The 27,969-nt window shown below is 42.1% G+C and overlaps 2 protein-coding genes across 2 annotated transcripts; one reads left to right on the plus strand and one right to left on the minus strand.

Annotated features, from left to right (window-relative positions):
• The first annotated feature begins 230 nt into the window (after nucleotides 1-230).
• LOC106591325 (protein NDRG1) lies at nucleotides 231-17,425 on the plus strand. Its single transcript, XM_082975921.1, has 13 exons — nucleotides 231-340; nucleotides 1,335-1,442; nucleotides 1,842-1,883; nucleotides 3,035-3,140; nucleotides 3,486-3,606; nucleotides 8,388-8,450; nucleotides 9,880-9,940; nucleotides 10,671-10,757; nucleotides 11,368-11,424; nucleotides 11,545-11,711; nucleotides 15,363-15,462; nucleotides 15,650-15,737; nucleotides 17,178-17,425. The coding sequence occupies exons 1-13, from the start codon at nucleotides 329-331 to the stop codon at nucleotides 17,384-17,386; spliced, it is 1,221 nt and encodes a 406-aa protein (XP_082832047.1). The 5' UTR covers nucleotides 231-328; the 3' UTR covers nucleotides 17,387-17,425.
• Nucleotides 17,426-19,291: 1,866 nt separating this feature from the next.
• Nucleotides 19,292-27,199, minus strand: LOC106597021 (CCN family member 4). The gene is made up of 5 exons (XM_045719264.2): nucleotides 26,989-27,199; nucleotides 22,527-22,803; nucleotides 21,959-22,213; nucleotides 21,505-21,698; nucleotides 19,292-21,141 (listed from the first exon to the last, which is right to left on the minus strand). The coding sequence occupies exons 1-5, from the start codon at nucleotides 27,034-27,036 to the stop codon at nucleotides 20,836-20,838; spliced, it is 1,080 nt and encodes a 359-aa protein (XP_045575220.1). The 5' UTR covers nucleotides 27,037-27,199; the 3' UTR covers nucleotides 19,292-20,835.
• Between the last annotated feature and the right edge of the window lie 770 nt (nucleotides 27,200-27,969).

A 27,969-nucleotide genomic window follows, 5' to 3' on the forward strand; every position in this document is an offset into this window, starting at 1 on the left:
TGAGTTGTTTGCATTGAGCACCACATATTTGATGTAAAATACACTATAGGGCAGGCTATACTATCCAAATTAGAAACCAGTCATATGATTAAAAAACACTAGGTCATCATGATGAGGCTTGGTCAAAGGGATTTGCCTTTCATTTGAACTGGCAGACTATGATGACCATTATGACAACCAGATATTCCAAACTCTTTGTGACGTCTGAATGAATGTTTATTAGGCTATGTGTCTCTGTCAGAGTTGCCAAGGAAACAATTGAGGAAGTTAAGAATCTTGGTGCCTTTTCGATTTTCAACCAACACATCCGTACCATCGACCGAGCGTCATGTCTAGGAAGGTGGGTATGTGTCACTGAGGTATAAAGAACGGGTATGCGTATGTATATGATGATGATGATGAGATGATGAGATACTGGCAGGTAGTAGTGATGATGGGTCCTTATTTTGGCTCCCTGATTTGCATACTGCTTATTGAGCTAAAAATGTTTTCCTAAAGACAGTGAATCTTCACTGCAAAAAAACTATAAATAGTCGGGAGAGCGTGTCAATCTGGTCATTTCTTTGCAGGCCATCTAATAATTTGGCCAGGTAAAAATGTACTTGATCTGACATAATGGTAACCTACCTTTTGTGCTTTACATTGGATATTCGCACCTTTTTCATGGTTCTAGGTCGATTTTGAAGAATTTTGAACGAATAGCTGTTTGAGAGACAAATGAACCGGTTCTTTTACGTGAACGGAGACAAATGAGCCAGCTCACTGAAAAGACTCTGAATGCCCGTCACAAGCCGAAAGTCGCTCATGCGCCGGAAACTTTTGCGCGCTCACACGTGCGCAATGGCTGACAAACATCAGGATGTGTAGTAGGCTACCCTTTTAGCTAATTCATAAAATAAACCCAGTGTAAATAAACACATTTGCTGTAATCTGTTCACTGATACACTGACACATATGGTCCGCAACATCATGGCAAATGGGTGTTATGGCAAATGCCACTTGAACAGATGCTGCTTGATGCTTCCGTTGGTTGACATGGGCAAATAAGCCTACAGCAGCGTTACAGAATAATGCAGCCAATTTAATACCTAAATCCCCACTGTATAACAAATCCTTTGCTATCAATTTAAAATGTTAAATTGATGTTTATTTTATATGTTGGTTAATGGTTTCCTTAGGCTTCTTCCCAAACTGCACCCTATTACCAATGAAGTGCACAACTTTTGACCAGAGACCATTTGGCCCTGGTCAAAAGTAGTGCACTATATAGGGAATAGGGTGCCAGTTGGGAAGTAACTATGAGTATTTTGTGCAACGTTTTTTTTTTTCAACAGGGTGCTCATCAACATCAACAGGCTTCTCAGCAGATCCCCTCTTTGGTGGAGCTGGATGAGGTTGACCTGGAGGAAAATGAGGCGCAGGTCAACGTTAACCTACTTCCTGTGAGTCGTTTAGTTTTTTATACACCTGGAAAGTTCTGGATATCAGTTTAGATTGAATGGTGCACAGGTCATTCAAAATACATAGGCAGGAATAAAACATTCAGAACAATTATATAGGGTGCCATTTGGGACGAAGACTGAAGTTTCTTAAAACCGTACTGTTGCAGATTATACAAAGATCTCATATGTTACCCTATTCCCTTTCTAGTGCATGACTTTTGACCAGGGCCAATAATGCTCTGGTCAAAAGTTGTACTCTCTAGGTTATCATTAAGGATAGACTCTCTATCTTTTTCTGTTGATGCCCATTTTGATAAAACAGACTTTAACACCTCACTCCAACAAGTTGATTTATGGGTAGTCTGTGGTTAATGAGATTGATTTTGTCTTGTCCTTCAGGGGCTGACAGGGGCAGTTACTAGACTTATGGTTGGCTTTAGGGTACGTATCAACACCTAAAACATATGGATTTACATCATGGTAAGTAACAGCTGCAAGTAGGTTGGTGCTCTGTAACAATGTACCAGTTATGTACAGTATGTAACTACACAGAATGTAAAGAAGGACTAATTGATGAAGAGAAAACCCTGTGCAGAGCAGTGTGGTTTTGGTAGGAACAACTTGTTCATGGGTGTTAGGGTAGGTTAAATATTTTTATTTTACTAGGCAAGTCAGTTAAAAACAAATTCTTATTTTCAATGACGGCCTAGTTCAGGGGTAGAACAACAGATTTTTCCCTTGTCAGCTCAGGGATTCGATCTAGCAACCTTTTAGTTACAAGTCCAACACACTAACCACTAGGCTACCTGCCGCCCCAGTATTCTAAATGTACTGGGTGAGGTAGGAGCTGACATAGGAGCAGGTGTCCTGGTTAGAGGATAAGGAGAGAGACTTGAGGTTGCGTTTTAGAGAGTCTATGCTCCCGTTTATTTGTTCTTCTTTAAATCATAATCCATTCAGTTTCCATTACTGACTTGTTTGTGTGGTTGGATACTGTGAGGCACAGATAACAGAAATAAAAGGATAAACACAGGAGAGTTCTTCACAACTGCACGGGTTATTTGGCTCTGAACTAAAAGACAAAGGAACTCCGCTATTTAACAAATGAAATGGGTTGCAGGTGTACACAGAGCATAGAGATGTATAGAGATCTCTAATGCCCAAAATCCTGAATAACATGGGCAGCGCCATTGAACACTAATACGTAGAGACCTCTACACATCTCTATGGCTTAGCCTGTTAACTAAAGAGTGTGAGAAAAATGACAGCCTTTTCTACAATGGGACCACATTGGTTGGTGGCACCTTAATTGGGGAGAACGGGGTCGTGGTAATGACTGGAGCGGAATCAGTGGAATGGTATCAAATACATCAAACACATGGTTCGATGCCATTCCATTTGCGCAGGGTCAGCCATTATTATGAGCTGTCCGTACTTGGCCTATCCACAGGGGTTACTTGAAAAGCTTACTGGTAAAATGCACGAGGTAATCCGGGCAAAGCAAAATTCAGTTGGTGGTACAGTAACCGAAAAGGGTTGGGAACAGTTATAGTTGTGGGGTTTGTGTAACCAAAGTTGTTTTGTCATGGCAGGAGGATGACGTGGAGACTCAGTTTGGACAGGTCCACTGCACCATGAAGGGGGTTCCCAAGGGCAGCCGCCCCGTCATCATGACCTTCCATGATATTGGACTGAACTGTATGTTTTGTTGTTGTTGTGAGAGAGCCCTGTCTGGGCTATCCAGTTGATCTTAAGTTTAGTTTATTGTTATTGTGCACATCTGGCTAAGAGCTAAGTTCCATTCCATATTGATATGCATCTAAACCAGTGAGTGCACAGCGCTTTGATGACAAACAGAACTTTAAGCAAATTACTTGTTTTTAATATGTTAATTCAGGCTTGCATGTCATGATCTGTGTACAGTCCCATATGGTTGTTCTATTCAATTCAATGTCAATTTCAAAAGCAACAATGCACAATAAAAAATAAAAAACATTTAGGAGCACTTGGCTGAACTTGTCTTATATTCTCCTGTGTGTCTAGACAAGTCGTGCTTCAACCCCCTGTTCAGCCACGAGGACATGCAGGAGATCATGAGGCACTTTGCCGTGTGCCACGTTGATGCCCCTGGGCAGCATGAGGGTGCCTCCACTCTCTCCACTGAGTGAGTGACCAGTGCCAACCTCAATTAGCAGCATGAATTTGTGCTTTGCAGGGGGGTTATTGAGTTGAAGATTCTCTGGTGGTTGCCGTCCTCAGTGTACCATGAAAATGAATAGAAACAAATTAGTCAGATCCAATGATTTCACATGGCACAGATCCCATCTGTTGTTAGTCTTAGTGAACACTGGGATTTAGACCCATCTGTTGTTAGCCTTAGTGGAGACTGGGATCTAGTCCCATCTGTTGTTAGTGGAGACTGGGATCTAGTCCCATCTGTTGTTAGTGGACACTGGGATTTAGTCCCATCTGTTGTTAGTGGACACTGGGATCTAGTCCCATCTGTTGTTAGTGAACACTGGGATCTAGTCCCACCTGTTGTTAGTCTTAGTGGACACTGGGATCTAGTCCCATCTGTTAGTGGACACTGGGATTTAGTCCCATCTGTTGTTAGTGAACACTGGGATCTTGTCCCATTTGTTGTTAGTGGAGACTGGGATCTAGTCCCATCTGTTGTTAGTGTTAGTGAACACTGGGATCTAGTCCCATCTGTTGTTAGTGGACACTAGGATCTAGTCCCATCTGTTGTTAGTGAACACTGGGATCTAGTCCCATCTGTTGTTAGTGAACACTGGGATCTAGTCCCATCTGTTGTTAGTGGAGGCTGGGATCTAGTCCCATCTGTTGTTACTGGACACTGGAATTTAGTCCCATCTGTTGTTAGTCTTAGTGGACACTGGGATCTAGTCCCATCTGTTGTTAGTCTTAGTGGACACTGGGATCTAGTCCCATCTGTTGTTAGTGGACACAGATCTAGTCCCATCTGTTACTGGACACTGGGATTTAGTCCCATCTGTTGTTAGTGAACCCTGGGATCGAGTCTCATCTGTTGTTAGTAGAAACTGGGATCTAGTCCCATCTGTTGTTAGTAAACGCTGGGATCTTGTCCCACCTGTTGTTAGTCTTAGTGGACACTGGGATCTAGTCCCATCTGTTAGTGGACACTGGGATTTAGTCCCATCTGTTGTTAGTGAACACTGGGACCTAGTCTCATCTGTTGTTAGTAGACACTGGGATCTAGTCCCATCTGTTGTTAGTAAACGCTGGGATCTTGTCCCTTTGTTGTTAGTGGAGACTGGGATCTAGTCCCATCTGTTGTTAGTGAACACTGGGATCTAGTCCCATCTGTTGTTAGTCTTAGTGGACACTGGGATCTAGTCCCATCTGTTAGTGGACACTGGGATTTAGTCCCATCTGTTGTTAGTGAACACTGGGATCTAGTCCCATCTGTTGTTAGTGTTAGTGAACACTGGGATCTAGTCCCATCTGTTGTTAGTGGACACTAGGATCTAGTCCCATCTGTTGTTAGTGAGCACTGGGATCTAGTCCCATCTGTTGTTAGTGTACCATGAAAATGAATAGAAACAAATTAGTCAGATCCAATGATTTCACATGGCACAGATCCCATCTGTTGTTAGTCTTAGTGGACACTGGGATTTAGTCCCATCTGTTGTTATCCTTAGTGGAGACTGGGATCTAGTCCCATCTGTTGTTAGTGGAGACTGGGATCTAGTCCCATCTGTTGTTAGTGGACACTGGGATTTAGTCCCATCTGTTGTTAGTGGACACTGGGATCTAGTCCCATCTGTTGTTAGTGAACCCTGTGATCTAGTCTCATCTGTTGTTAGTGAACACTGGCATCTAGTCCTACCTGTTGTTAGTCTTAGTGGACACTGGGATCTAGTCCCATCTGTTAGTGGACACTGGGATTTAGTCCCATCTGTTGTTAGTGAACACTGGGATCTTGTCCCATTTGTTGTTAGTGGAGACTGGGATCTAGTCCCATCTGTTGTTAGTGTTAGTGAACACTGGGATCTAGTCCCATCTGTTGTTAGTGGACACTAGGATTTAGTCCCATCTGTTGTTAGTGAACACTGGGATCTAGTCCCATCTGTTGTTAGTGAACACTGGGATCTAGTCCCATCTGTTGTTAGTGGAGGCTGGGATCTAGTCCCATCTGTTGTTACTGAACACTGGAATTTAGTCCCATCTGTTGTTAGTCTTAGTGGACACTGGGATCTAGTCCCATCTGTTGTTAGTCTTAGTGGACACTGGGATCTAGTCCCATCTGTTGTTAGTGGACACTGAGATCTAGTCCCATCTCTTAGTGGACACTGGGATTTAGTCCCATCTGTTGTTAGTGAACCCTGGGATCGAGTCTCGTCTGTTGTTAGTAGACACTGGGATCTAGTCCCACCTGTTGTTAGTCTTAGTGGACACTGGGATCTAGTCCCATCTGTTAGTGGACACTGGGATTTAGTCCCATCTGTTGTTAGTGAACACTGGGACCTAGTCTCATCTGTTGTTAGTAGACACTGGGATCTAGTCCCATCTGTTGTTAGTAAACGCTGGGATCTTGTCCCTTTGTTGTTAGTGGAGACTGGGATCTAGTCCCATCTGTTGTTAGTGAACACTGGGATCTAGTCCCATCTGTTGTTAGTGGACACTGGGATCTAGTCCCATCTGTTGTCAGTGAACACTGGGATCTAGTCCCATCTGTTGTTAGTGAACACTGGGATCTAGTCCCATCTGTTGTTAGTGGAGACTGGGATCTAGTCCCATCTGTTGTTAGTGGACACTGGGATTTAGTCCCATCTGTTGTTAGTCTTAGTGGACACTGGGATCTAGTCCCATTTGTTGTTAGTGGAGACTGGGATCTAGTCCCATCTGTTGTTAGTGAACACTGGGATCTAGTCCCATCTGTTGTTAGTGAACCCTGGTATCTAGTCCCATCTGTTGTTAATGAACACTGGGATCTAGTCCCATCTGTTGTTAGTGGAGACTGGGATCTCGTCCCATCTGTTGCTGGTGGACACTGGGATCTAGTCCCATCTGTTGTTAGTGGACACTGACATCTATTCCCATCTGTTAGTGGACACTGGGATTTAGTCCCATCTGTTGTTAGTGAACACTGGGACCTAGTCCCATCTGTTGTTAGTGGACACTGGGTTTTAGTCCCATCTGTTGTCAGTGTTGGTGGACACTGGGATCTAGTCCCATCTGTTGTCAGTGTTGGTGGACACTGTGATCTAGTCCCATCTGTTGTTAGTGAACACTGGGATCTAGTCCCATCTGTTGTTAGTGGACACTGGGTTTTAGTCCCATCTGTTGTTAGTGGACACTGGGTTTTAGTCCCATCTGTTGTTAGTGGACACTGGGTTTTAGTCACATTTGTTGTTAGTGAACACTGGGATCTAGTCCCATCTGTTGTTAGTGTTGATAATTGATGTTATTCTTCAATAACACAAACTACAAAGCAGATCAGGGGGAGAAAAATAGGTTTATTTGAGAAGGACAAATCAAACATGTTATGCTGAGAGTTAGATGTTCAGTCTCCCCTGTCCTCAGCTTTTCTCCGCTGAACAAAGGAACAGGATGCCATTTATAACCCCCCCCACTCTAGCCTGGGGTTGACCAATCAGAAGTCCTTGCAGTACAACTTGGCCAATGGCCAAATAACAAGTATCCTGCTCCCAAGTCAATGTACAGACCAATGAAAACGTGACACACGTAGCTCTGAGTTCAGGAGTGACATTCCACAGATTCTAAACAGATGTTGAACTGAAAACCAACTCCTATTGATCATTAACTCTAGTCCTCTCGTCCTCTGCGTTGTGTATTTATCTTCAAAATATTATTATATTAGTGAACACTGGGATCTAATCCCATCTGTTGTTAGTCTTAGTGGACACTGGGATCTAGTCCCATCTGTTGTTAGTGGACACTGAGATCTAGTCCCATCTGTTAGTGGACACTGGGATTTAGTCCCATCTGTTGTTAGTGAACACTGGGATCTAGTCTTATCTGTTGTTAGTGATCACTGGGATCTAGTACCATCTGTTGTTAGTCTTAGTGGACACTGGGATCTAGTCCCATCTGTTGTTAGTGAACACTGGGATCTAGTCCCATCTGTTGTTAGTGGACACTAGGATCTAGTCCCATCTGTTGTCAGTGGACACTGGGTTTTAGTCCCATCTGTTGTTAATGGACACTGGGATCTAGTCCCATCTGTTGTCAGTGTTAGTGGACACTGGGATCTAGTCCCATCTGTTGTTAGTGAACACTGGGATCTAGTCCCATCTGTTGTTAGTGGACACTGGATTTTAGTCCCATCTGTTGTTTGTGGACACTGGGATATAGTCCCATCTGTTGTCAGTGTTAGTGGACACTGGGATCTAGTCCCATCTGTTGTTAGTGAACACTGGGATCTTGTCCCATCTGTTGTTAGTGGACACTGGGTTTTAGTCCCATCTGTTATTAGTGTTAGCGGACAGCAGGACTAAGAGCAGCTGCCTGCCATGCTAATCCACTGTCACATGGCACCTGGTCCACAAGACTCTTAAACAGTCAACATCGGGGACTGGGTCACTGCTAGGCTACTGTAGGTCACTCTACCTGAATGTCCAGGTAGAAGAAGTATCCAGTGAGAAAAGAGATGATATTCACAGGGTAGAAATACAGTGAAAAGGCACCAACAGATAATAACAAATGGATGATACATTTATTTGAAACATGTCAACAACAACAACATGTTTGAGAGACTAGTTTGACACAATAACATTATGCGGCACCCAAATGGCACCCTATTCCCTATATTGTGCACTACCTACAAGTAGTGCACTATAAAGGGAATAGGGTGCCATTTAGGACACATCCATGACTTGTATCATGTTAGTGATGATGAGGAGCACTTGAGGTAACTTGTGTTCTGGTCTTGCGCTGCAGGTACACCTACCCCTCTATGGACCAGCTCTCTGAGACTCTCCCTCAGGTCCTCAAGCACTTTCGGTAAATCACAAATCAACGTTTATTCGTCATATACACAGTTTACAGCAGGTATAAACGGTGCAGCTAAATGTGTACTGACAAGCTCCCGCAACAGTGCAGTCCAAAATCAATATAAATATTATTTAATATATACACTACCGTTCAAAAGAGTATCTGGAGCATCAACATTTGTGGGTTCGATTACAGGCTCAAAATGGCCAGAAACAAAGACCTTTCTTCTGAAACTCATCTGTCTATTCTTGTTCTGAGAAATGAAGGCTATTCCATGCCAGAAATTGCCAAGAAACTGAAGATCTCGTATAACGCTGTGTACTACTCCCTTCACAGAACAGAGCAAACTGGCTCTAACCAGAAAATAAAGAGGAGTGGGAGGCCCCTGTACACAACTGAGCAAGAGGACAACTACATTAGAGTGTCTAGTTTGAGAAACAGACGCCTCACACGTCCTCAACTGGCAGCTTCATTAAATAGTACCCTCAAAACACCCGTCTCAACGTCAACAGTGAAGAGGCAACTCCAGGATGCTGGCCTTCCTGGCAGCGTTGCAAAGGAAAAAGCCATATCTCAGACTGGCCAATAAAAACAAAATATTAAGATGGGCAAAATAACACAGACACTGGACAGAGGAACTCTGCCTAGAAGGCCAGCTCTATCTATTCTGGTTAGAGCCAGTTTCGCTGTTCTGTGAAGGGAGGAGTACGAGATCTTCAGTTTCTTGGCATTTTTTCGTATGGAATAGCCTTCATTTCTCAGAACAAGAATAGACCGATGAGTTTCAGATGAAAGGTCTTTGATTCTGGCCATTTTGAGCCTGAACCCACAAATGCTGATGCTCAAGATACTCAACTAGTGTAAAGAAGGCCAGCTTCTTTAATCAGAACAATTTTCAGCTGTGCTAACATAATTGCAAAAGGGTTTTCTAATGATCAATTAGCCTTTTAAAATGATAAACTTGGATTAGCTAACATAACGTGCCATTGGAACACAGGAGTGATGGTTGCTGATAATGGGCCTCTGTACGCCTATATAGATATTCCATAAAAAATCTGCTGTTTCCAGCTACAATAGTCATTTACAACATTAACAATGTCTACACTGTATTTCTGATCAATTTGATGTTATTTTAATGGACAACAAATGTGCTTTTCTTTCAAAAACAAGGACATTTCTTAGTGACCCCAAACTGTTAAACGGTAGTGTATATTTAACCTTTATTTAACTTGGCAAGATTTCCCTTATGATTGATTTGTTTTACAATTGAGAAACACCTGTTTTAATAAATGCTTTCAAGTGTTACCCTACGGGATCAAAAACACATTTATTATGTGGATAACTAAATATAAATGAAATTACATTCACATAGAGGTTTACATCCTCTTCCTATTAGAAGCTTCAAACTCCCATCAAACCTCTTCTTGTTTCCGTTCAGGTTTAAGAGTATCATTGGACTGGGCAGCGGTGCTGGTGCCTACGTCCTCGCTAAATTTGCTGTGAGTGGATTTTATGTTGTTGTTGAACTCTTCTGTTTTTGTTAAATTGAACAGCCATAATTTAACTAGGATTTAAACCCAGTAAAAGTCCTTCAACATACCACAGTGTTGATACTGACAACACAATCTTGATCATTTTTATTGCCAAGCAAATCAAATGAAATTTTATTGGTCACATACACATGGTTAGCAGATGTTATTGGTCACATACACATGGTTAGCAGATGTTATTGCGAGCGTAGCGAAATGCTTGTGCTTCTAGTTCAGACCGTGCAGCAATATCTAACATGTAATCTGACAATTCCACAACAACTACCTAATACACACAAATCTATGTAAAGGAATGGAATAAGAATATATACAGTACATATAAATATATGGATGAGCAATGACAGAGCGCATAGGCAAGATGCAATAGATGGTATAAAATACAGTATATACATATGAGATGAGTAATGCAAGATATGTAAACATGATTAAAGTGGCATTATTAAAGTGTCTTTTGGAATGTTATTTTGTTTGTACACATCTACACTGTTCTGTACTGTACAGACACTGAATAGCCTGTGTGATGGTTATCCTCAAGTTAGACTAACCACTGAAACAATGAAGCTTATAGTAGATATCACAACAAAGTTAATGTTGTGGTTGTTTCCTGCTCTCTGAATCCTAAATATGTCCCAAATGGGTTGTGCTATGTTCTTCATTTCTTTATTCTTCCTGTCTACAGCTGAACCATCCAGATAAGGTTGAGGGACTTGTTCTCATCAACATCAATGCACGTGCCGAGAGCGTGATAGATTCACTTACACACAAGGTAGCATAGCATAGCATAACTAACATAGCATAGCATGACTAACATAACATAGCATGACTAACATAACATAGCATAACATAACATAATTAACATAGCATATCATAACTAACATAGCATAGCATAACTAACATAACATAGCATAATTAACATAGCATAGCATAACTAACATAACATAGCATAACATAACATAATTAACATAGCATAGCATGACTAACATAACAGAGCATAGCATAACTAGCGTAACATAGCATAGCATAACTAACATAACATAGCACAGCATAACTAACAGAGCAAAGCATACCATAGCATAATTAACATAACATAGCATAACTAACATAACTAACAAGGTTAAGTGCTTTTGAAAATGTAAATAAAAGAATATGCAAGATCTGTATTTGGTTTTTATTATTATTAAGACCCTCCAACATAACAATCCACATTGTGCGTCTTTCAGGCTAAGCTCATGGTGACATGCTGATTTACTCTGATAGAGTTAAATTCTTAGGGGATTATGTAGAAATATGCTTTAATGTCCTTTGTGTTTGCTCAGAGCCTGGCTTGGAGGAGCCTGCACACACCACTGTAAACTCCCAACTCTCTCTCTGTTCAGATGACTGGCTGGATCCAAGCACTGCCTGATCATGTTCTAAACCACATGTTTGGAAAGGTAAGGGTTAGATAGAAACAGGAACTATAGTAGCACTAACACCTTAACTATGTTATAATGCATTATAAGTATGTACATCATAGAAAGCGTTACCATTGAGATTTGTTCTTTGCGCAATAGGAGGAGATCCAGAACAACCCTGATCTGATCGCCACATACCGCAACCACATCACCAATGATGTCAACCAGTCCAACCTGGCCCAGTTCTTCAAGTCCTACCAGAGCCGCAGGGGCCTGGAGATCGAGAGGCCTGTCCCAAGGGGAAACATTAACGCCAGAACTCTGAAGTACGTCACACGGACCGACTCAGCATCAGGACCCGGACTCTTACCTGGCCACATGACTTGACTAGGGAAACTCAGGGCCCTAGCTACTCATGATCCTTTCAGTTATGATATTGACTACGAGTATTAGTTATAATATTGACTACGAGTATTAGTTATGATATTGACTACGAGTTTTAGTTATGATATTGACTATGAGTTTTAGTTATGATATTGACTTCGAGTATTAGTTATGATATTGACTACGAGTATTAGTTATGATATTGACTACGAGTATTAGTTATGATATTGACTACGAGTTTTAGTTATGATATTGACTATGAGTTTTAGTTATGATATTGACTACGAGTATTAGTTATGATATTGACTATGAGTTTTAGTTATGATATTGACTACGAGTATTAGTTATGATATTGACTATGAGTTTTAGTTATGATATTGACTGAGTATTAGTTATGATATTGACTACGAGTATTAGTTATGATATTGACTACGAGTATTAGTTATGATATTGACTATGAGTTTTAGTTATGATATTGACTACGAGTATTAGTTATGATATTGACTACGAGTATTAGTTATGATATTGACTACGAGTATTAGTTATGATATTGACTATGAGTTTTAGTTATGATATTGACTACGAGTATTAGTTATGATATCGACTATGAGTTTTAGTTATGATATTGACTACGAGTATTAGTTATGATATTGACTACGAGTATTAGTTATGATATTGACTATGAGTATTAGTTATGCTATTGACTGAGTATTATTTATGATATTGCCTATGAGTTTTAGTTATGATATTGACTACGAGTATTATTTATGGTATTGACTACGAGTATTAGTTATAATATTGACTACGAGTATTAGTTATGATATTGACTATGAGTTTTAGTTATGATATTGACTACGAGTATTAGTTATGATATTGACTACGAGTATTAGTTATGATATTGACTATGAGTTTTCGTTATGATATTGACTATGAGTTTTAGTTATGATATTGACTACGAGTATTAGTTATGATATTGACTATGAGTTTTAGTTATGATATTGACTACGAGTATTAGTTATGATATTGACTATGAGTTTTAGTTATGATATTGACTGAGTATTAGTTATGCCTATTGACTGAGTATTAGTTATGATATTGCCTATGAGTTTTAGTTATGATATTGACTACGAGTATTATTTATGGTATTGACTACGAGTATTAGTTATGATATTGACTACGAGTATTAGTTATGATATTGACTATGAGTTTTAGTTATGATATTGACTACGAGTATTAGTTATGATATTGACTATGAGTTTTAGTTATGATATTGACTACGAGTATTAGTTATGATATTGACTACGAGTATTAGTTATGATATTGACTATGAGTTTTAGTTATGATATTGACTATGAGTTTTAGTTATGATATTGACTACGAGTATTAGTTATGATATTGACTACGAGTATTAGTTATGATATTGACTATGAGTATTAGTTATGATATTGACTACGAGTATTAGTTATTATATTGACTGAGTATTATTTATGATATTGACTATGAGTTTTATTTATGATATTGACTACGAGTATTAGTTATGATGTTGACTACGAGTATGTCACGTCCTGACCATAGAAAGCTTTTATTTTCTATGGTAGAGTAGGTCAGGGCGTGACAGGGGGTTTTGTCTAGTTTATTTATTTCTATGTTGGTTCTAGTTAATTTTTTCTATGTTGGGGTTTTGTATGATTCCCAATTAGAGGCAGCTGGTTATCATTGTCTCTAATTGGAGATCATATTTAAGTTGTTGTTTTTCCCACTAGGTTTTGTGGGAGATTATTTTGAATTAGTGTATGTTGCACGTCTTCGTCACGGTTTGTTGTTTTTGTTTATTAGTTTATTGTATGTATTGCATAGTTTCACAGATAAATAAAGATGTGGAACGATACACACGCTGCACTTTGGTCCGCTCCTTTATACAACAAAAGTGACAGAGTATTAGTTATGATATTGACTGAGTATTAGTTATGATATTGACTGAATATTAGTTATGATATTGACTATGGGTTTTAGTTATGATATTGACTGAGTATTAGTTATGGTATTGACCATCAGTATTAGTTATGGTATTGACTACGAGTATTAGTTATGATATTGACCATCAGTATTAGTTATGGTATTGACCATCAGTATTAGTTATGGTATTGACCATCAGTATTAGTTATGGTATTGACTACGAGTATTAGTTATGGTATTGACCATCAGTATTAGTTATGATATTGACCATCAGTTTTAGTTATGGTATTGACCATCAGTATTAGTTATGGTATTGACCATCAGTATTAGTTATGGTATTGACCATCAGTATTAGTTATGGTATTGACCATCAGTATTAGTTATGGTATTGACCATCTGTATTAGTTATGGTATTGACCATCACTATTAGTTATGCTATTGACCATCAGTATTAGTTATGATATTGACCATCAGTATTAGTTATGATATTGACCATCAGTATTAGTTATGGTATTGACCATCAGTATTAGTTATGGTATTGACTGAGTATTAGTTATGGTATTGACCATCAGTATTAGTTATGGTATTGACCATCAGTATTAGTTATGGTATTGAGCATCAGTATTAGTTATGGTATTGACCGTCAGTATTAGTTATGGTATTGACCGTCAGTATTAGTTATGGTATTGACCATCAGTATTAGTTATGATATTGGCCATCAGTATTAGTTATGATATTAACCATCAGTATTAGTTATGGTATTGACCGTCAGTATTAGTTATGGTATTGACCATCAGTATTAGTTATGGTATTGACCATCAGTATTAGTTATGGTATTGACCATCAGTATTAGTTATGGTATTGACCATCAGTATTAGTTATGGTATTGACCATCAGTATTAGTTATGGTATTGACCATCAGTATTAGTTATGATATTGACTACGAGTATTAGTTATGGTATTGACCATCAGTATTAGTTATGATATTGACCATCAGTATTAGTTATGGTATTGACCATCAGTATTAGTTATGGTATTGACCATCAGTATTAGTTATGGTATTGGCCATCAGTATTAGTTATGGTATTGACTGAGTATTAGTTATGATATTGACCATCAGTATTAGTTATGGTATTGACCATCAGTATTAGTTATGGTATTGACCATCAGTATTAGTTATGGTATTGACCATCAGTATTAGTTATGGTATTGACCATCAGTATTAGTTATGGTATTGACCATCAGTATTAGTTATGGTATTGAGCATCAGTATTAGTTATGGTATTGACCATCAGTATTAGTTATGGTATTGACCATCAGTATTAGTTATGGTATTGACTATGGGTTTTAGTTATGATATTGACTACGAGTATTAGTTATGATATTGACCGTCAGTATTAGTTATGATATTGACCATCAGTATTAGTTATGATATTGACCGTCAGTATTAGTTATGGTATTGACCATCAGTATTAGTTATGGTATTGACCATCAGTATTAGTTATGGTATTGACCATCTGTATTAGTTATGGTATTGACCATCAGTATTAGTTATGGTATTGAGCATCAGTATTAGTTATGATGTTGACTATGAACATTATTAGTTAAGTAGCTAATTAACCTGCTGACTCCTGCAGGTGCCCTGCTCTGTTGGTGGTGGGAGACAGCTCCCCTGCAGTCGAGGCTGTGGTCGAGAGCAACGCAAAGCTTAACCCAACACAGACCACACTGCTCAAGGTGAGTTTAATGTGTGGCTCAGACAGAAGTAACACTTAATATTACTCTCAAAAGTACTTTGTAAGTAAAGATCCGGAACTACAATGTCATTGACCATCCAAGAACAATACATGTGATTGATAGTGAGAAAGGGTTAAGTTCAAATGACGGTTTTTCGGCCAATGATCTTTTGTCTCTGTCCAATCAGATGGCTGACTGTGGAGGACTTCCCCAGGTGAGCCAGCCTGGCAAACTGACAGAGGCCTTCAAGTACTTCATCCAGGGCATGGGTTACAGTAAGTCTCATGGGTTACAGTAAGTCTCATGGGTTACAGTAAGTCTCATGGGTTACAGTAAGTATCAGCTTAGGATAATGGATCTAATTGGACACAATGTTTCCACATTATCCCTGCACCCAAACACACAATGTTTCCACATTATCCCTGCACCCAAACACACAATGTTTCCACTAACCCTGCACCCACATTATCCCTGCACCCAAACACACAATGTTCCCACATTATCCCTGCACCCAAACACACAATGTTTCCACTAACCCTGCACCCAAACACACAATGTTTCCACTAACCCTGCACCCAAACACACAATGTGTCCACACTATCCCTGCACCCAAACACACAATGTGTCCACACTATCCCTGCACCCAAACACACATTTCCACTAACCCTGCACCCAAACACACAATGTTTCCACTAGCTCTGCACCCAAACACACAATGTTTCCACTAACTCTGCACCCAAACACACAATGTTTCCACTAACCCTGCACCCAAACACACAATGTTTCCACTAACCCTGCACCCAAACACACAATGTTTCCACACTATCCCTGCACCCAAACACACAATGTTTCCACTAACCCTGCACCCAAACACACAATGTTTCCACTAGCTCTGCACCCAAACACACAATGTTTCCACTAACTCTGCACCCAAACACACAATGTTTCCACTAACCCTGCACCCAAACACACAATGTTTCCACTAACCCTGCACCCAAACACACAATGTTTCCACACTATCCCTGCACCCAAACACACATTTCCACTATCCCTGCACCCAAACACACAATGTTTCCACACTATCCCTGCACCCAAACACACAATGTTTCCACTAACCCTGCACCCAAACACACAATGTTTCCACTAACCCTGCACCCAAACACACAATGTTTCCACTAACCCTGCACCCAAACACACAATGTTTCCACTCCACAGAAGCTGTTGTCAGCATGCACTGAGAGAGAACTGAAGAACAAGAACTAAAATGTAGCAACCAGCCTCCTGGTGTACCCAGACTATTCACTTTCTATGACACTGTTGATCATTGTTGTCCCCTCCACTAAGACCAGGGGCTCTATTCAAACTGTGTCGCTGAAGCGTTACAGATGCGCGTTAGAAATGTAAAGGTAATTTCCAGTTGAGGCGACGTACTGTGTGTAGCATTTACCATGAATGCCATCTCCGCTAATGTGGAAACATTGCCTTTAAATTTCAATCATGCTGTAACACGGAATTTCCGTGATACGGATAGAATAGAGCCCCCGGGCTCTGGTCAAAAGCAATGTTCTATATAGGGAATAGGGTGGAAGTGACAATCTATCTGCAGTATTAAAGCTGATCTACCCCCTAAACATTAAAAAAAGATGTATGCTATGCTAGTTATGCTATGTGATGTTAGTTATTCTATGCTAACTGTCTCTCCTTCCTTCCCTTAGTGTCCTCAGCCAGCATGACCAGACTGGTGAGGTCCCGCACCGCCTCAGGCTCCAGCATCGCCTCCTGCGACAGCAGCAGGAGCCGCTCTCACACCAACGACAACCAGCCTGCCCGGGAGCACACCGATGTGTCCATGGAGAATGTATCTAACAGCACCGTAGATCAGACCGTTGTCATGTCCAGCAGGAAGACTGAGGACGCCTGCTAGTGCCCTGGTCACTGAAAGGTCATAGGTTGTCTCCTAAATGGCTCCCTATTTCCTTTATAGTGCACTACTGTTGACGTCAAAAGTAGTGCACAATGTGGGAAATAGGGAGCCATTTGGGACACAGCCCCAGTGTCCCTAAACCCTGACCTCATAACCCGTCCTGTCTACCCTACTGCCTGTGTTGCTGTTGACAACACACCTCATAACCCCTGTCCTGTCCTGTCTACCCTACTGCCTGTGTTGCTGCTGACAACAAACCTCATAACCCCTGTCCTGTCCTGTCTACCCTACTGCCTGTGTTGCTGCTGACAACAAACCTCATAACCCCTGTCCTGTCCTGTCTACCCTACTGCCTGTGTTGCTGCTGACAACAAACCTCATAACCCCTGTCCTGTCTACCCTACTGCCTGTGTTGCTGCTGACAACACACCTCATAACCCCTGTCCTGTCTACCCTACTGCCTGTGTTGCTGCTGACAATAAACCTCCTAACCCCTGTCCTGTCTACCCTACTGCCTGTGTTGCTGCTGACAACACACCTCATAACCCCTGTCCTGTCTACCCTACTGCCTGTGTTGCCGCTGACAATAAACCTCATAACCCCTGTCCTGTCCTGTCTACCCTACTGCCTGTGTTGCTGCTGACAACAAACCTCATAACCCCTGTCCTGTCCTGTCTACCCTACTGCTTGTGTTGCTGCTGACAACACACCTCATAACCCCTGTCCTGTCTACCCATCTGCCTGTGTTGCTGCTGACAACAAACCTCCTAACCCCTGTCCTGTCTACCCTACTGCTTGTGTTGCTGCTGACAAACCTCATAACCCCTGTCCTGTCTACCCTACTGCCTGTGTTGCTGCTGACAACAAACCTCCTAACCCCTGTCCTGTCCTGTCTACCCTACTACCTGTGTTGCTGCTGACAACAAACCTCCTAACCCCTGTCCTGTCCTGTCTACCCTACTGCCTGTGTTGCTGCTGACAACAAACCTCCTAACCCCTGTCCTGTCTACCCTACTGCCTGTGTTGCTGCTGACAACAAACCTCATAACCCCTGTCCTGTCCTGTCTACCCTACTGCCTGTGTTGCTGCTGACAATAAACCACAACATACTGCTATGATACTGTCCTCTATCTGTACTCTGTTCTCACTGCATTGTGGGTAATAGAGTTTATACCCAACGGTTGTCATACTGTATGTCATTTCGGTGATATGTAATCTGTATGGATGTTCCTCTGTGGAAATAGTATCTCTGATATGTATTGTTTTTATGTCACAACAACCATAAACATGTAATGGACAGTTCTGATGTTAATGCCATCTGTGGCGATTGTCTGGCTGTTTTTAGATGATGGATCAAATTGACGACTCCCTATTTTTTTTTTTTTTTATAACATGAGATATCTGTAATACATAAAGAAATCATAATGACTAACTATCAGTGATCCTAGGATTTTGTTTTTGTACCTTTATTTAACCAGGCAAGTCAGTTAAGAACAAATTCTTATTTTCAATGACGGCCTAGGAACAGTGGGTTAACTGCCTTGTTCAGGGGCAGAACAACAGATTTTTACCTTGTCAGCTCGGGGATTCGATTTTGCAACCTTTCGGTTACAAGTCCAACACTCTAACCACTAGGCTACCTGCCGCTCTAACCACTAGGCTACCTGCCGCTCTAACCACTAGGCTACCTGCCGCTCTAACCACTAGGCTACCTGCCACCCCAGGATGACGCTTAAATAAGCCCTGAGATAAGAAGATTGTGTATTAATGTTTGGTCAAATCTTTCAAATTATGAAAAGCTGATTATATTAAGATTTAAATTATATAGAAATGCAATGTATGTATAGTACCACTTTGTATTAGAGAAATACCAAATGACTTAAAAAAGATTTGTCACTACCCAAATCTTAATACTTTGTATTTATTTGAACCAATCAAATGTGACTTCCTGGATGAGTTTGTTGTTGTTTATGATGACATGGATATGGTACATGGTTTACTAGAGTATTGACCAATGAAATAAATGACAGCACTTATTGAGCTGATCTCAATCAAATTTCAATCAATAAAAAGTTGCTACACTTTTAACCTCGTAGAGCTCAAATAATAACTGACAGACATTGAGGCAAACACTATTGTTCACTAAGAGTCAATGGAAATCAATGCAAAACTGAGAAAATGTGAGAGACTCTTGTCTGATATACTGTGCAGTAAACTACAAAATACTTGACATAATGTTTTGAGCACAACAGTACATACACAGTAAGCTTAATGACATGACACAAAATGAGCAAAACAGAAGAGTATAAAACAGGATGACCACTCGAGTGGTTAATGCCCTAATTTGGTAGAAGATTATCCCCATATGAATATGATGCATAATTACAATATGTTTGACCCCTGTGTCCTACTACGGTATCATCACAAATACATGATCAACTTCCGCTAATATACTGAGTGTACAAAACATTCCATGACATGCTGACCAGGTGAATCCAGGTGAAAGCTATGATCCCTTATTGATGTCACTTGTTAAATCCACTTCAATCAGCGTAGATGAAAGGGAGGAGACAGGTTAAAGAAGGATTTTTAAGCCTTGAGATATGGATTGTGTATGTGTGCCATTCTTAGGGTGAATGGGTAAGACAAAAGATGTAAGCTCCTTTGAACAGGGTATGGTAGTAGGTGCCAGGTGCACCGGTTTGTATCAAGAACTGCAACGCTGCTGGGTTTTTCACGCTCAACAGTTTCCCGTGCGTATTATGAATGGTCCACCACCCAAAGGACATCCAGCCAATTTGACACAACTGTGGGAAGCATTGGAGTCAACATGGACCAGCATCCCTGTGGAATACTTTTGACACCTTGTAGAGTCCATTCTCTGACGAATTGAGGATGTTCTGAGGGCAAAAGGTGTACTTAATGTTTTGTACACTCAGTGTATATTTAGATGTTTAATAGAAAATTGAAAAACAACTACATCCCTTTTCCCTTCATTGAATGGAGGTTAAATAATTGATAAACCCTGTGAATAAAAATAGTTTTTTTTAATCAAGATCATAATGAAGAGTTTGGGCAGGGTTCAACTACAATTTTCTTCAATCCTACTCCTGGGGACCTTAGGGGTGTGAAGGCTTTGTTCCAGCCTGGTGCTTGAACATCTAATTCAAATCATCAATCCTTTATTCCAAGGAATGTAAAGCTGGAGTCAATAATAACCTAAATGAATCTGTCCTCTGCTCAGTCCTCCCCAGTCGAATCATACCAAAGACTCTAAAAACGCTTGGCATTCAGCATTAAGGAGATGGATTTGGGTAAGGCCCTGCGGCAGACTAGCGTCTTACCCAGGGGTTGTACTTGTACACTAAACTGCCTCATGCAACAGAAACAGGAGATGGTCTCCTGCCCTATGGGCCGTATGTTCAGGCTCGGACAAGGCTGCTCAGTTGTCAGTTGATGACCTCATTGTGGTCGTAGTAGTGCTCCAGCTCAGAGAAGATGTCATTGGGGTTCCTGCAGCTGAGGTTACAGAAGCAGGCGTTGATCCACATCACCTGCCATGTCAGCGTGGCTCCGTTGGGACACTCAAACTCCACCTCGATAGTCTTGGACTTGTAAGGGATGCAGCAGCGATCGTCTGTGGCCATGCAGACACCACAGTATTTTGGACGGTAGGGCTTCTTGCTGTTGCAGCCTGAGATTGTGAAGTTCTGGCTCTGCTCCTCCCTGTAGATGTTCAGACACTTCTTCCCTGGCTGAGGGGTCATAGGTCAACATGGGTCAGAATCAACAAATGATTGGTTGACATGGGGTCAGAATACTGTTACACTGTCAAAATGGTCAAAATGATGTTCAACTGTATTGAGAAAACATTTGTCACCCATATGATTTTCTAACCATGTTTATATGCACAATACATGAGTTGATGAAGTTGGGCCTGGTTTCACTGAAAGCAAAAGTGAGAGATATTGTGTGTGTTTATAAAGTGTACTACTTTTGACCAGGGACCAACCTATTCCCTATATAGTGCACTACTTTTGACCAGAGCCCTATGGGTAGTACACTTTAATAGGGAATAGGGTGCCATTTAGGGCATAAGGAATGACAGATGTTCTCACCTTGATGTGCTTGGTGATGTCGACGTCACAGGGCCGGATGTTGCAGAGGCGTGACTCCTTGATCAACTCACACTGGTCGTTGGCGTTGGAGATCCTCAGGGACAGGCCACGTCCACAGGTCTTGGAACACGGGGACCAAGTGGTGGTCTGGGTAATGCAGTTCTTATGCCAGACCTCATTGTGGCTGGCGCGCACTGCCAAATAAACAGACGAACAGACTCCTGATTTGGGATGCCAAATTCCGGTAACCTCCCCCCAAAAAATGCCCAGGTTTTCCAGAAATCCTGGTTGGAGGATTCCTGGATTCCCTGCTTATTCCTTCCTGATTTCAGGAATCTTCCAAACAGAATTTCTGGGAAACCAATGGACCCCATAGTGCTCTGGTCAAAAGTAGTGCACTACATAGGACATAGGGTACCATTTGAGATACATCCCATAAAATGTAGTAGTGTACCTATCTCTGCATGCCTGGGGGCTGCCTTGCGCGTCTTCCTGGACTCGTCACAGATCCACTGCTTACAGCATCGGCCCGGCAGTTTGACCAGCCTGGGCGTCTGACACCACACCCGGGGTGGATGGGAGTCCGTGCAGAGCGGCACACAACCGATGGCGCCGTTTACACACAGACAGCGGTACTTACAGCTGGGTTGGAAGCTCTGTCCGTTCCGGTAGATCACTCCGTCGTACTCGCAGCCTGTGCCCACCATGTCTGTTTGATCGATCATGTCAAATAATGAGAATCAGCGCTACACAGTATATCCCCTATAGGTATACATAGGAAAACAACAAGCGGGTTATAGTTGAGACTGTTCAATGTTGGCATTTCAGCTCCAAACGCCTTCCTTAAGAAAGACCAGTCTCAAAGCACTGTGGCACACAAAGAAATAAATGCATCAATTCAGATGTGGAATCAGAACAACGTCCGTTCTCATTACTGTATCTATATTTACAAACTGACTTCACAGCACAGATGGAGATGGTACAACGTCACAACTCAAAGAGGAAAGTTATCTGACACTTACAGGCACATACTCCTTTTTCGTACCTCGGCTTGTCCATGCTGTAGTCACAGTACAGTCCCTTATGGTAGTCACAGACGTCGGCCTCGTTGCAGGTCTCCCCCACCTGCTTGGAACAGGCCTTACAGCAGTCACAGCCATCCATCAGCACACTGACCCCTGGCGGACACAGGGGGGCGCTCTTGGCACACTTGCACGGCCATTTGCAGTACGCTGTACGGTTATACAGCTCTATGGTCGCCGTCAAGGGAGGCATGGCTGTGGAATATTGGGAAATGACCTGTAGGATGGACAGAACAACATTAATGAAATACTGGGTCATACAGGTGGGTTGGTCTTTGGCATGTCAGCCTTGTTGTGCTATTCCTGCAAACCCACAGAGCAGAGACCAGCAGCAGCTCCAGGTTCATCATCACTACCTATGTCATTGGTCATGTGCACCAACAACTAACATCCCCTCCTCACACAGCCAGTATAGTGATACAGTAGACAGGAGTTATATTGGGATGGGGCCACCCAGCCAGTATAGTGATACAGTAGACAGGAGTTATATTGGGATGGGGCCACCCAGCCAGTATAGTGATACAGTAGACAGGAGTTATATTGGGATGGGGCCACCCAGCCAGTATAGTGATACAGTAGACAGGAGTTATATTGGTATGGGGCCACCCAGCCAGTATAGTGATACAGTAGACAGGAGTTATATTGGGATGGGGCCACCCAGCCAGTATAGTGTTACAGTAGACAGGAGTTATATTGGGATGGGGCCACCCAGCCAGTATAGTGATACAGTAGACAGGGGTTGTATTGGGATGGGGCCACCCAGCCAGTATAGTGATACAGTAGACTGGCGTTATGGGGCCACCCAGGCAGTATAGTGATACAGTAGACAGGAGTTATATTGGTATGGGGCCACCCAGCCAGTATAGTGATACAGTAGACTGGGGTTATGGTGCCACCCAGCCAGTATAGTGATACAGTAGACAGGAGTTATATTGGGATGGGGCCACCCAGCCAGTATAGTGGATACAGTAGACAGGAGTTATATTGGTATGGGGCCACCCAGCCAGTATAGTGATACAGTAGACCGGAGTTACATTGGGATGGGGCCACCCGGCCAGTATAGTGATACAGTAGACAGGAGTTATGGGGCCACCCAGCCAGTATAGTGATACAGTAGACAGGAGTTATATTGGGATGGGGCCACCCAGCCAGTATAGTGATACAGTAGACAGGAGTTATATTGGGATGGGGCCACCCAGCCAGTATAGTGTTACAGTAGACAGGAGTTATATTGGGATGGGGCCACCCAGCCAGTATAGTGATACAGTAGACAGGAGTTATATTGGGATGGGGCCACCCAGCCAGTATAGTGATACAGTAGACAGGAGTTATATTGGTATGGGGCCACCCAGCCAGTATAGTGATACAGTAGACAGGAGTTATATTGGGATGGGGCCACCCAGCCAGTATAGTGATACAGTAGACAGGAGTTACATTGGTATGGGGCCACCCAGCCAGTATAGTGATACAGTAGACAGGAGTTACATTGGGATGGGGCCACCCAGCCAGTATAGTGATACAGTAGACAGGGGTTATGGGGCCACCCAGCCAGTATAGTGATACAGTAGACAGGAGTTATATTGGTATGGGGCCACCCAGCCAGTATAGTGATACAGTAGACAGGAGTTACATTGGGATGGGGCCACCCAGCCAGTATAGTGTTACAGTAGACAGGGGTTATGGGGCCACCCAGCCAGTATAGTGATACAGTAGACAGGGGTTATGGGGCCACCCAGCCAGTATAGTGATACAGTAGACAGGAGTTATATTGGTATGGGGCCACCCAGCCAGTATAGTGATACAGTAGACAGGAGTTACATTGGGATGGGGCCACCCAGCCAGTATAGTGTTACAGTAGACAGGGGTTATGGGGCCACCCAGCCAGTATAGTGATACAGTAGACAGGAGTTACATTGGGATGGGGCCACCCAGCCAGTATAGTGATACAGTAGACAGGGGTTATGGGGCCACCCAGCCAGTATAGTGATACAGTAGACAGGAGTTACATTGGGATGGGGCCACCCAGCCAGTATAGTGTTACAGTAGACAGGGGTTATGGGGCCACCCAGCCAGTATAGTGATACAGTAGACAGGAGTTATATTGGAATGGGGCCACCCAGCCAGTATAGTGATACAGTAGACTGGGGTTATGGTGCCACCCAGCCAGTATAGTGATACAGTAGACAGGAGTTATATTGGGATGGGGCCACCCAGCCAGTATAGTGTTACAGTAGACAGGGGTTATGGGGCCACCCAGCCAGTATAGTGATACAGTAGACAGGAGTTACATTGGGATGGGGCCACCCAGCCAGTATAGTGATACAGTAGACAGGGGTTATGGGGCCACCCAGCCAGTATAGTGATACAGTAGACAGGAGTTACATTGGGATGGGGCCACCCAGCCAGTATAGTGATACAGTAGACAGGGGTTATGGGGCCACCCAGCCAGTATAGTGATACAGTAGACAGGGGTTATGGGGCCACCCAGCCAGTATAGTGATACAGTAGACAGGAGTTACATTGGGATGGGGCCACCCAGCCAGTATAGTGATACAGTAGACAGGAGTTATGGGGCCACCCAGCCAGTATAGTGATACAGTAGACAGGAGTTATATTGGAATGGGGCCTGTAGTTGCATTCAGCCCGAATTTGTTGTGGAAGGAAGTCATTCTTCCAGGAACATTTGTAACAGTGGTACATGACATCAGACCACAGCAAGGGGAAATATGTTTGATTCCAGAGGGGAACACTCTGGCACATTTCCAAACTAAGTTTCCCCACCAACCTAAAGATGAAGATAAAGTTGTGTATGAAGCTGCAGTATTGTAGACTGAAGATCAATGCAGGGTAGGGATCAGCCAGCCCCATGGACACAAATACCAAATTGCCGCTCGTGGTTTGGTTTCCCCCTATAAAGTAATCCATGGGACTAGTGACTGACAGAAATAAATAACTCTCAGGCCAGGGTCATTTAACCACACCTACCAAATAACACACTTTAAACGATATTAGTCAGAGAGAGTACTGAGGTAGTACCTGACCTGTCATTAGCTGAGCTAAAATGAGAGAGAGTGGAAGAGAGAGTGGAGGAAAGAGAGAGTAGAGGAGAGACTAGAGTAAAGAGAGGAAGAGAGAGTAGAGGTAAGAGAGGAAGAGATAGTAGAGGAGAGAGGAAGAGAGACTAGAGTAAAGAGAGGAAGAGAGAGTAGAGGAGAGACTAGAGTAAAGAGAGGAAGAGAGAGTAGAGGAGAGAGTAGAGGAGAGACTATAGAGTGAAGAGAGAGTAGAGGAGAGAGTAGAGGTAAGAGAGGAAGAGAGAGTAGAGGTAAGAGAGGAAGAGAGAGTAGAGGAGAGACTAGAGTAAAGAGAGGAAGAGAGAGTAGAGGAGAGACTAGAGTAAAGAGAGGAAGAGAGAGTAGAGGAGAGACTAGAGTAAAGAGAGGAAGAGAGAGTAGAGGTAAGAGAGTAGAGTAAAGAGAGGAGGAGAGAGTAGAGGTAAGAGAGGAAGAGAGAGTAGAGGAGAGACTAGAGTAAAGAGAGGAAGAGAGAGTAGAGGTAAGAGAGTAGAGTAAAGAGAGGAGGAGAGAGTAGAGGTAAGAGAGGAAGAGATAGTAGAGGAGAGAGGAAGAGAGACTAGAGTAAAGAGAGGAAGAGAGAGTAGAGGAGAGAGTAGAGGTAAGAGAGGAAGAGAGAGTAGAGGAGAGAGTAGAGGTAAGAGAGGAAGAGAGAGTAGAGGAGAGACTAGAGTAAAGAGAGGAAGAGAGAGTAGAGGAGAGAGTAGAGGTAAGAGAGGAAGAGAGAGTAGAGGTAAGAGAGGAAGAGATAGTAGAGGAGAGAGGAAGAGAGACTAGAGTAAAGAGAGGAAGAGAGAGTAGAGGAGAGAGTAGAGGTAAGAGAGGAAGAGAGAGTAGAGGAGAGAGTAGAGGTAAGAGAGGAAGAGAGAGTAGAGGAGAGAGTAGAGGTAAGAGAGGAAGAGAGAGTAGAGGAGAGAGTAGAGGTAAGAGAGGAAGAGAGAGTAGAGGAGAGAGTAGAGGTAAGAGAGGAAGAGAGAGTAGAGGAGTGCCCAATCTAACAGTTTCATGACTGTCTGGGTTTCAGCGCTAGCACAGAGACAGATTCTGAGGAGGTCTATTGTATGATTAACATTGACAACACGTTTATAGCCCAGTGTCAATGAGAAACCAATAATGGGTTATTGGTAATTCGCACCGCGCACAAAATGTCTCTGTGTTATTACGCAATTAAATAATCTAATCTGGATAGATGTGCACAACCTGCGATCATGTATATGTCTCATATTCTTCTGATCTGTAATTCATAACCTGTAATCTTTAAAACTATAGATAAAATAAATCAAAAGTTAGTCTGAACGTTAGAATGAAATCAAAGAATTTATGTTTACCTGATGAGTGCTGGCTACTATTAGAATCCACGGCAGAAGCCACCTCATTACGAGATTCCAATATCAACTTCATTGAAATGAGAATGACATTCTTGTAAAAAAAAATAGAACGTATTCCACGAGCTCAGATTATTGCAAAACGGTGCGGTGCAAATGATATCCAGCGCCGGTCAACGCTCGCTACAAGCGAGTCCTTCTGTCTGACGTCACATTTCGGGACAAACCCTGTAGTTTTGCTTTGTTGGTTTTAATCCCTTCCTTTTCTTCAGTCCCCACCTCTCCCTCCTCCACGAAAAAAAAAGATTTCAAAAACTTGGGCTGACCAACAAAAATAAACAGTTGATACATCGTAATATCATTTCCCTTACACTTCTCTATATGTTGATTTATTAATAAAATACATTTTTAAACAAATTCAAACCAATTAACAATTAATCAACCAACCAGCAAATAAGGTGCCAGTTTGACAGTCTGCCTGCCTGTCTCTGTTTAGCAGAAATGTATTTCATAGACCAATAAAATGTCCAAAACCCCAATTTAACTCACACATAAACTTGAAGAATAACCTTGCACATACAATATGTGCTTTTAATAATCCCAGTCAAAGGTCAACTATAAACTTCACTCAAACAGTCACTCCTACAAACAGATGCTGAAATACTTAGTGAACCCTCGTTGTTGGGTTTTCAATGAGATGGTGAATTCGCTGCATAGGGATAAAAGCACATATTGTAGAGGATTTAACTAAACCCCATTTGGGCTTAAATTTCTTTAACGTGTACAGTACAGCACAGGGTAAACAAAGTTATACTTTGCACAAGGACTACTGTGTTTGTTTGTGAATATACATTTTGATGCGGCGATCAGCTAGTCATTGTTATTTATTACCAGTCTTGGATATGGGGGGTTTAGTAGCTCTGGTACTCTTGAAGAGGCTCAGCGTTCAGTGTTAACAAGCCACACAGGCGCCCTGGAGCAGAG

This window comes from Salmo salar, chromosome 05 (assembly GCF_965601325.2).
Source record: "Salmo salar chromosome 05, fSalSal1, whole genome shotgun sequence".
Lineage (NCBI taxonomy): Eukaryota > Metazoa > Chordata > Actinopteri > Salmoniformes > Salmonidae > Salmo > Salmo salar.

What these genes read in the sequence shown, in the direction of transcription:
- LOC106591325 (XM_082975921.1), top strand. An exon ending in TCAACGTTAACCTACTTCCT is followed by an intron (nt 1,443 to 1,841) that starts GTGAGTCGTTTA and finishes CTTGTCCTTCAG; the next exon opens with GGGCTGACAGGGGCAGTTAC. An exon ending in ATTAACGCCAGAACTCTGAA is followed by an intron (nt 11,712 to 15,362) that starts GTACGTCACACG and finishes TGACTCCTGCAG; the next exon opens with GTGCCCTGCTCTGTTGGTGG.
- LOC106597021 (XM_045719264.2), bottom strand. Translation starts at nt 27,036, where the DNA reads ATGAGGTGGCTTCTGCCGTGGATTCTAATAGTAGCCAGCACTCATCAG. An exon ending in TAGTAGCCAGCACTCATCAG is followed by an intron (nt 22,804 to 26,988) that starts GTAAACATAAAT and finishes TCCATCCTACAG; the next exon opens with GTCATTTCCCAATATTCCAC. An exon ending in ACATCACCAAGCACATCAAG is followed by an intron (nt 21,142 to 21,504) that starts GTGAGAACATCT and finishes ATGACCCCTCAG; the next exon opens with CCAGGGAAGAAGTGTCTGAA.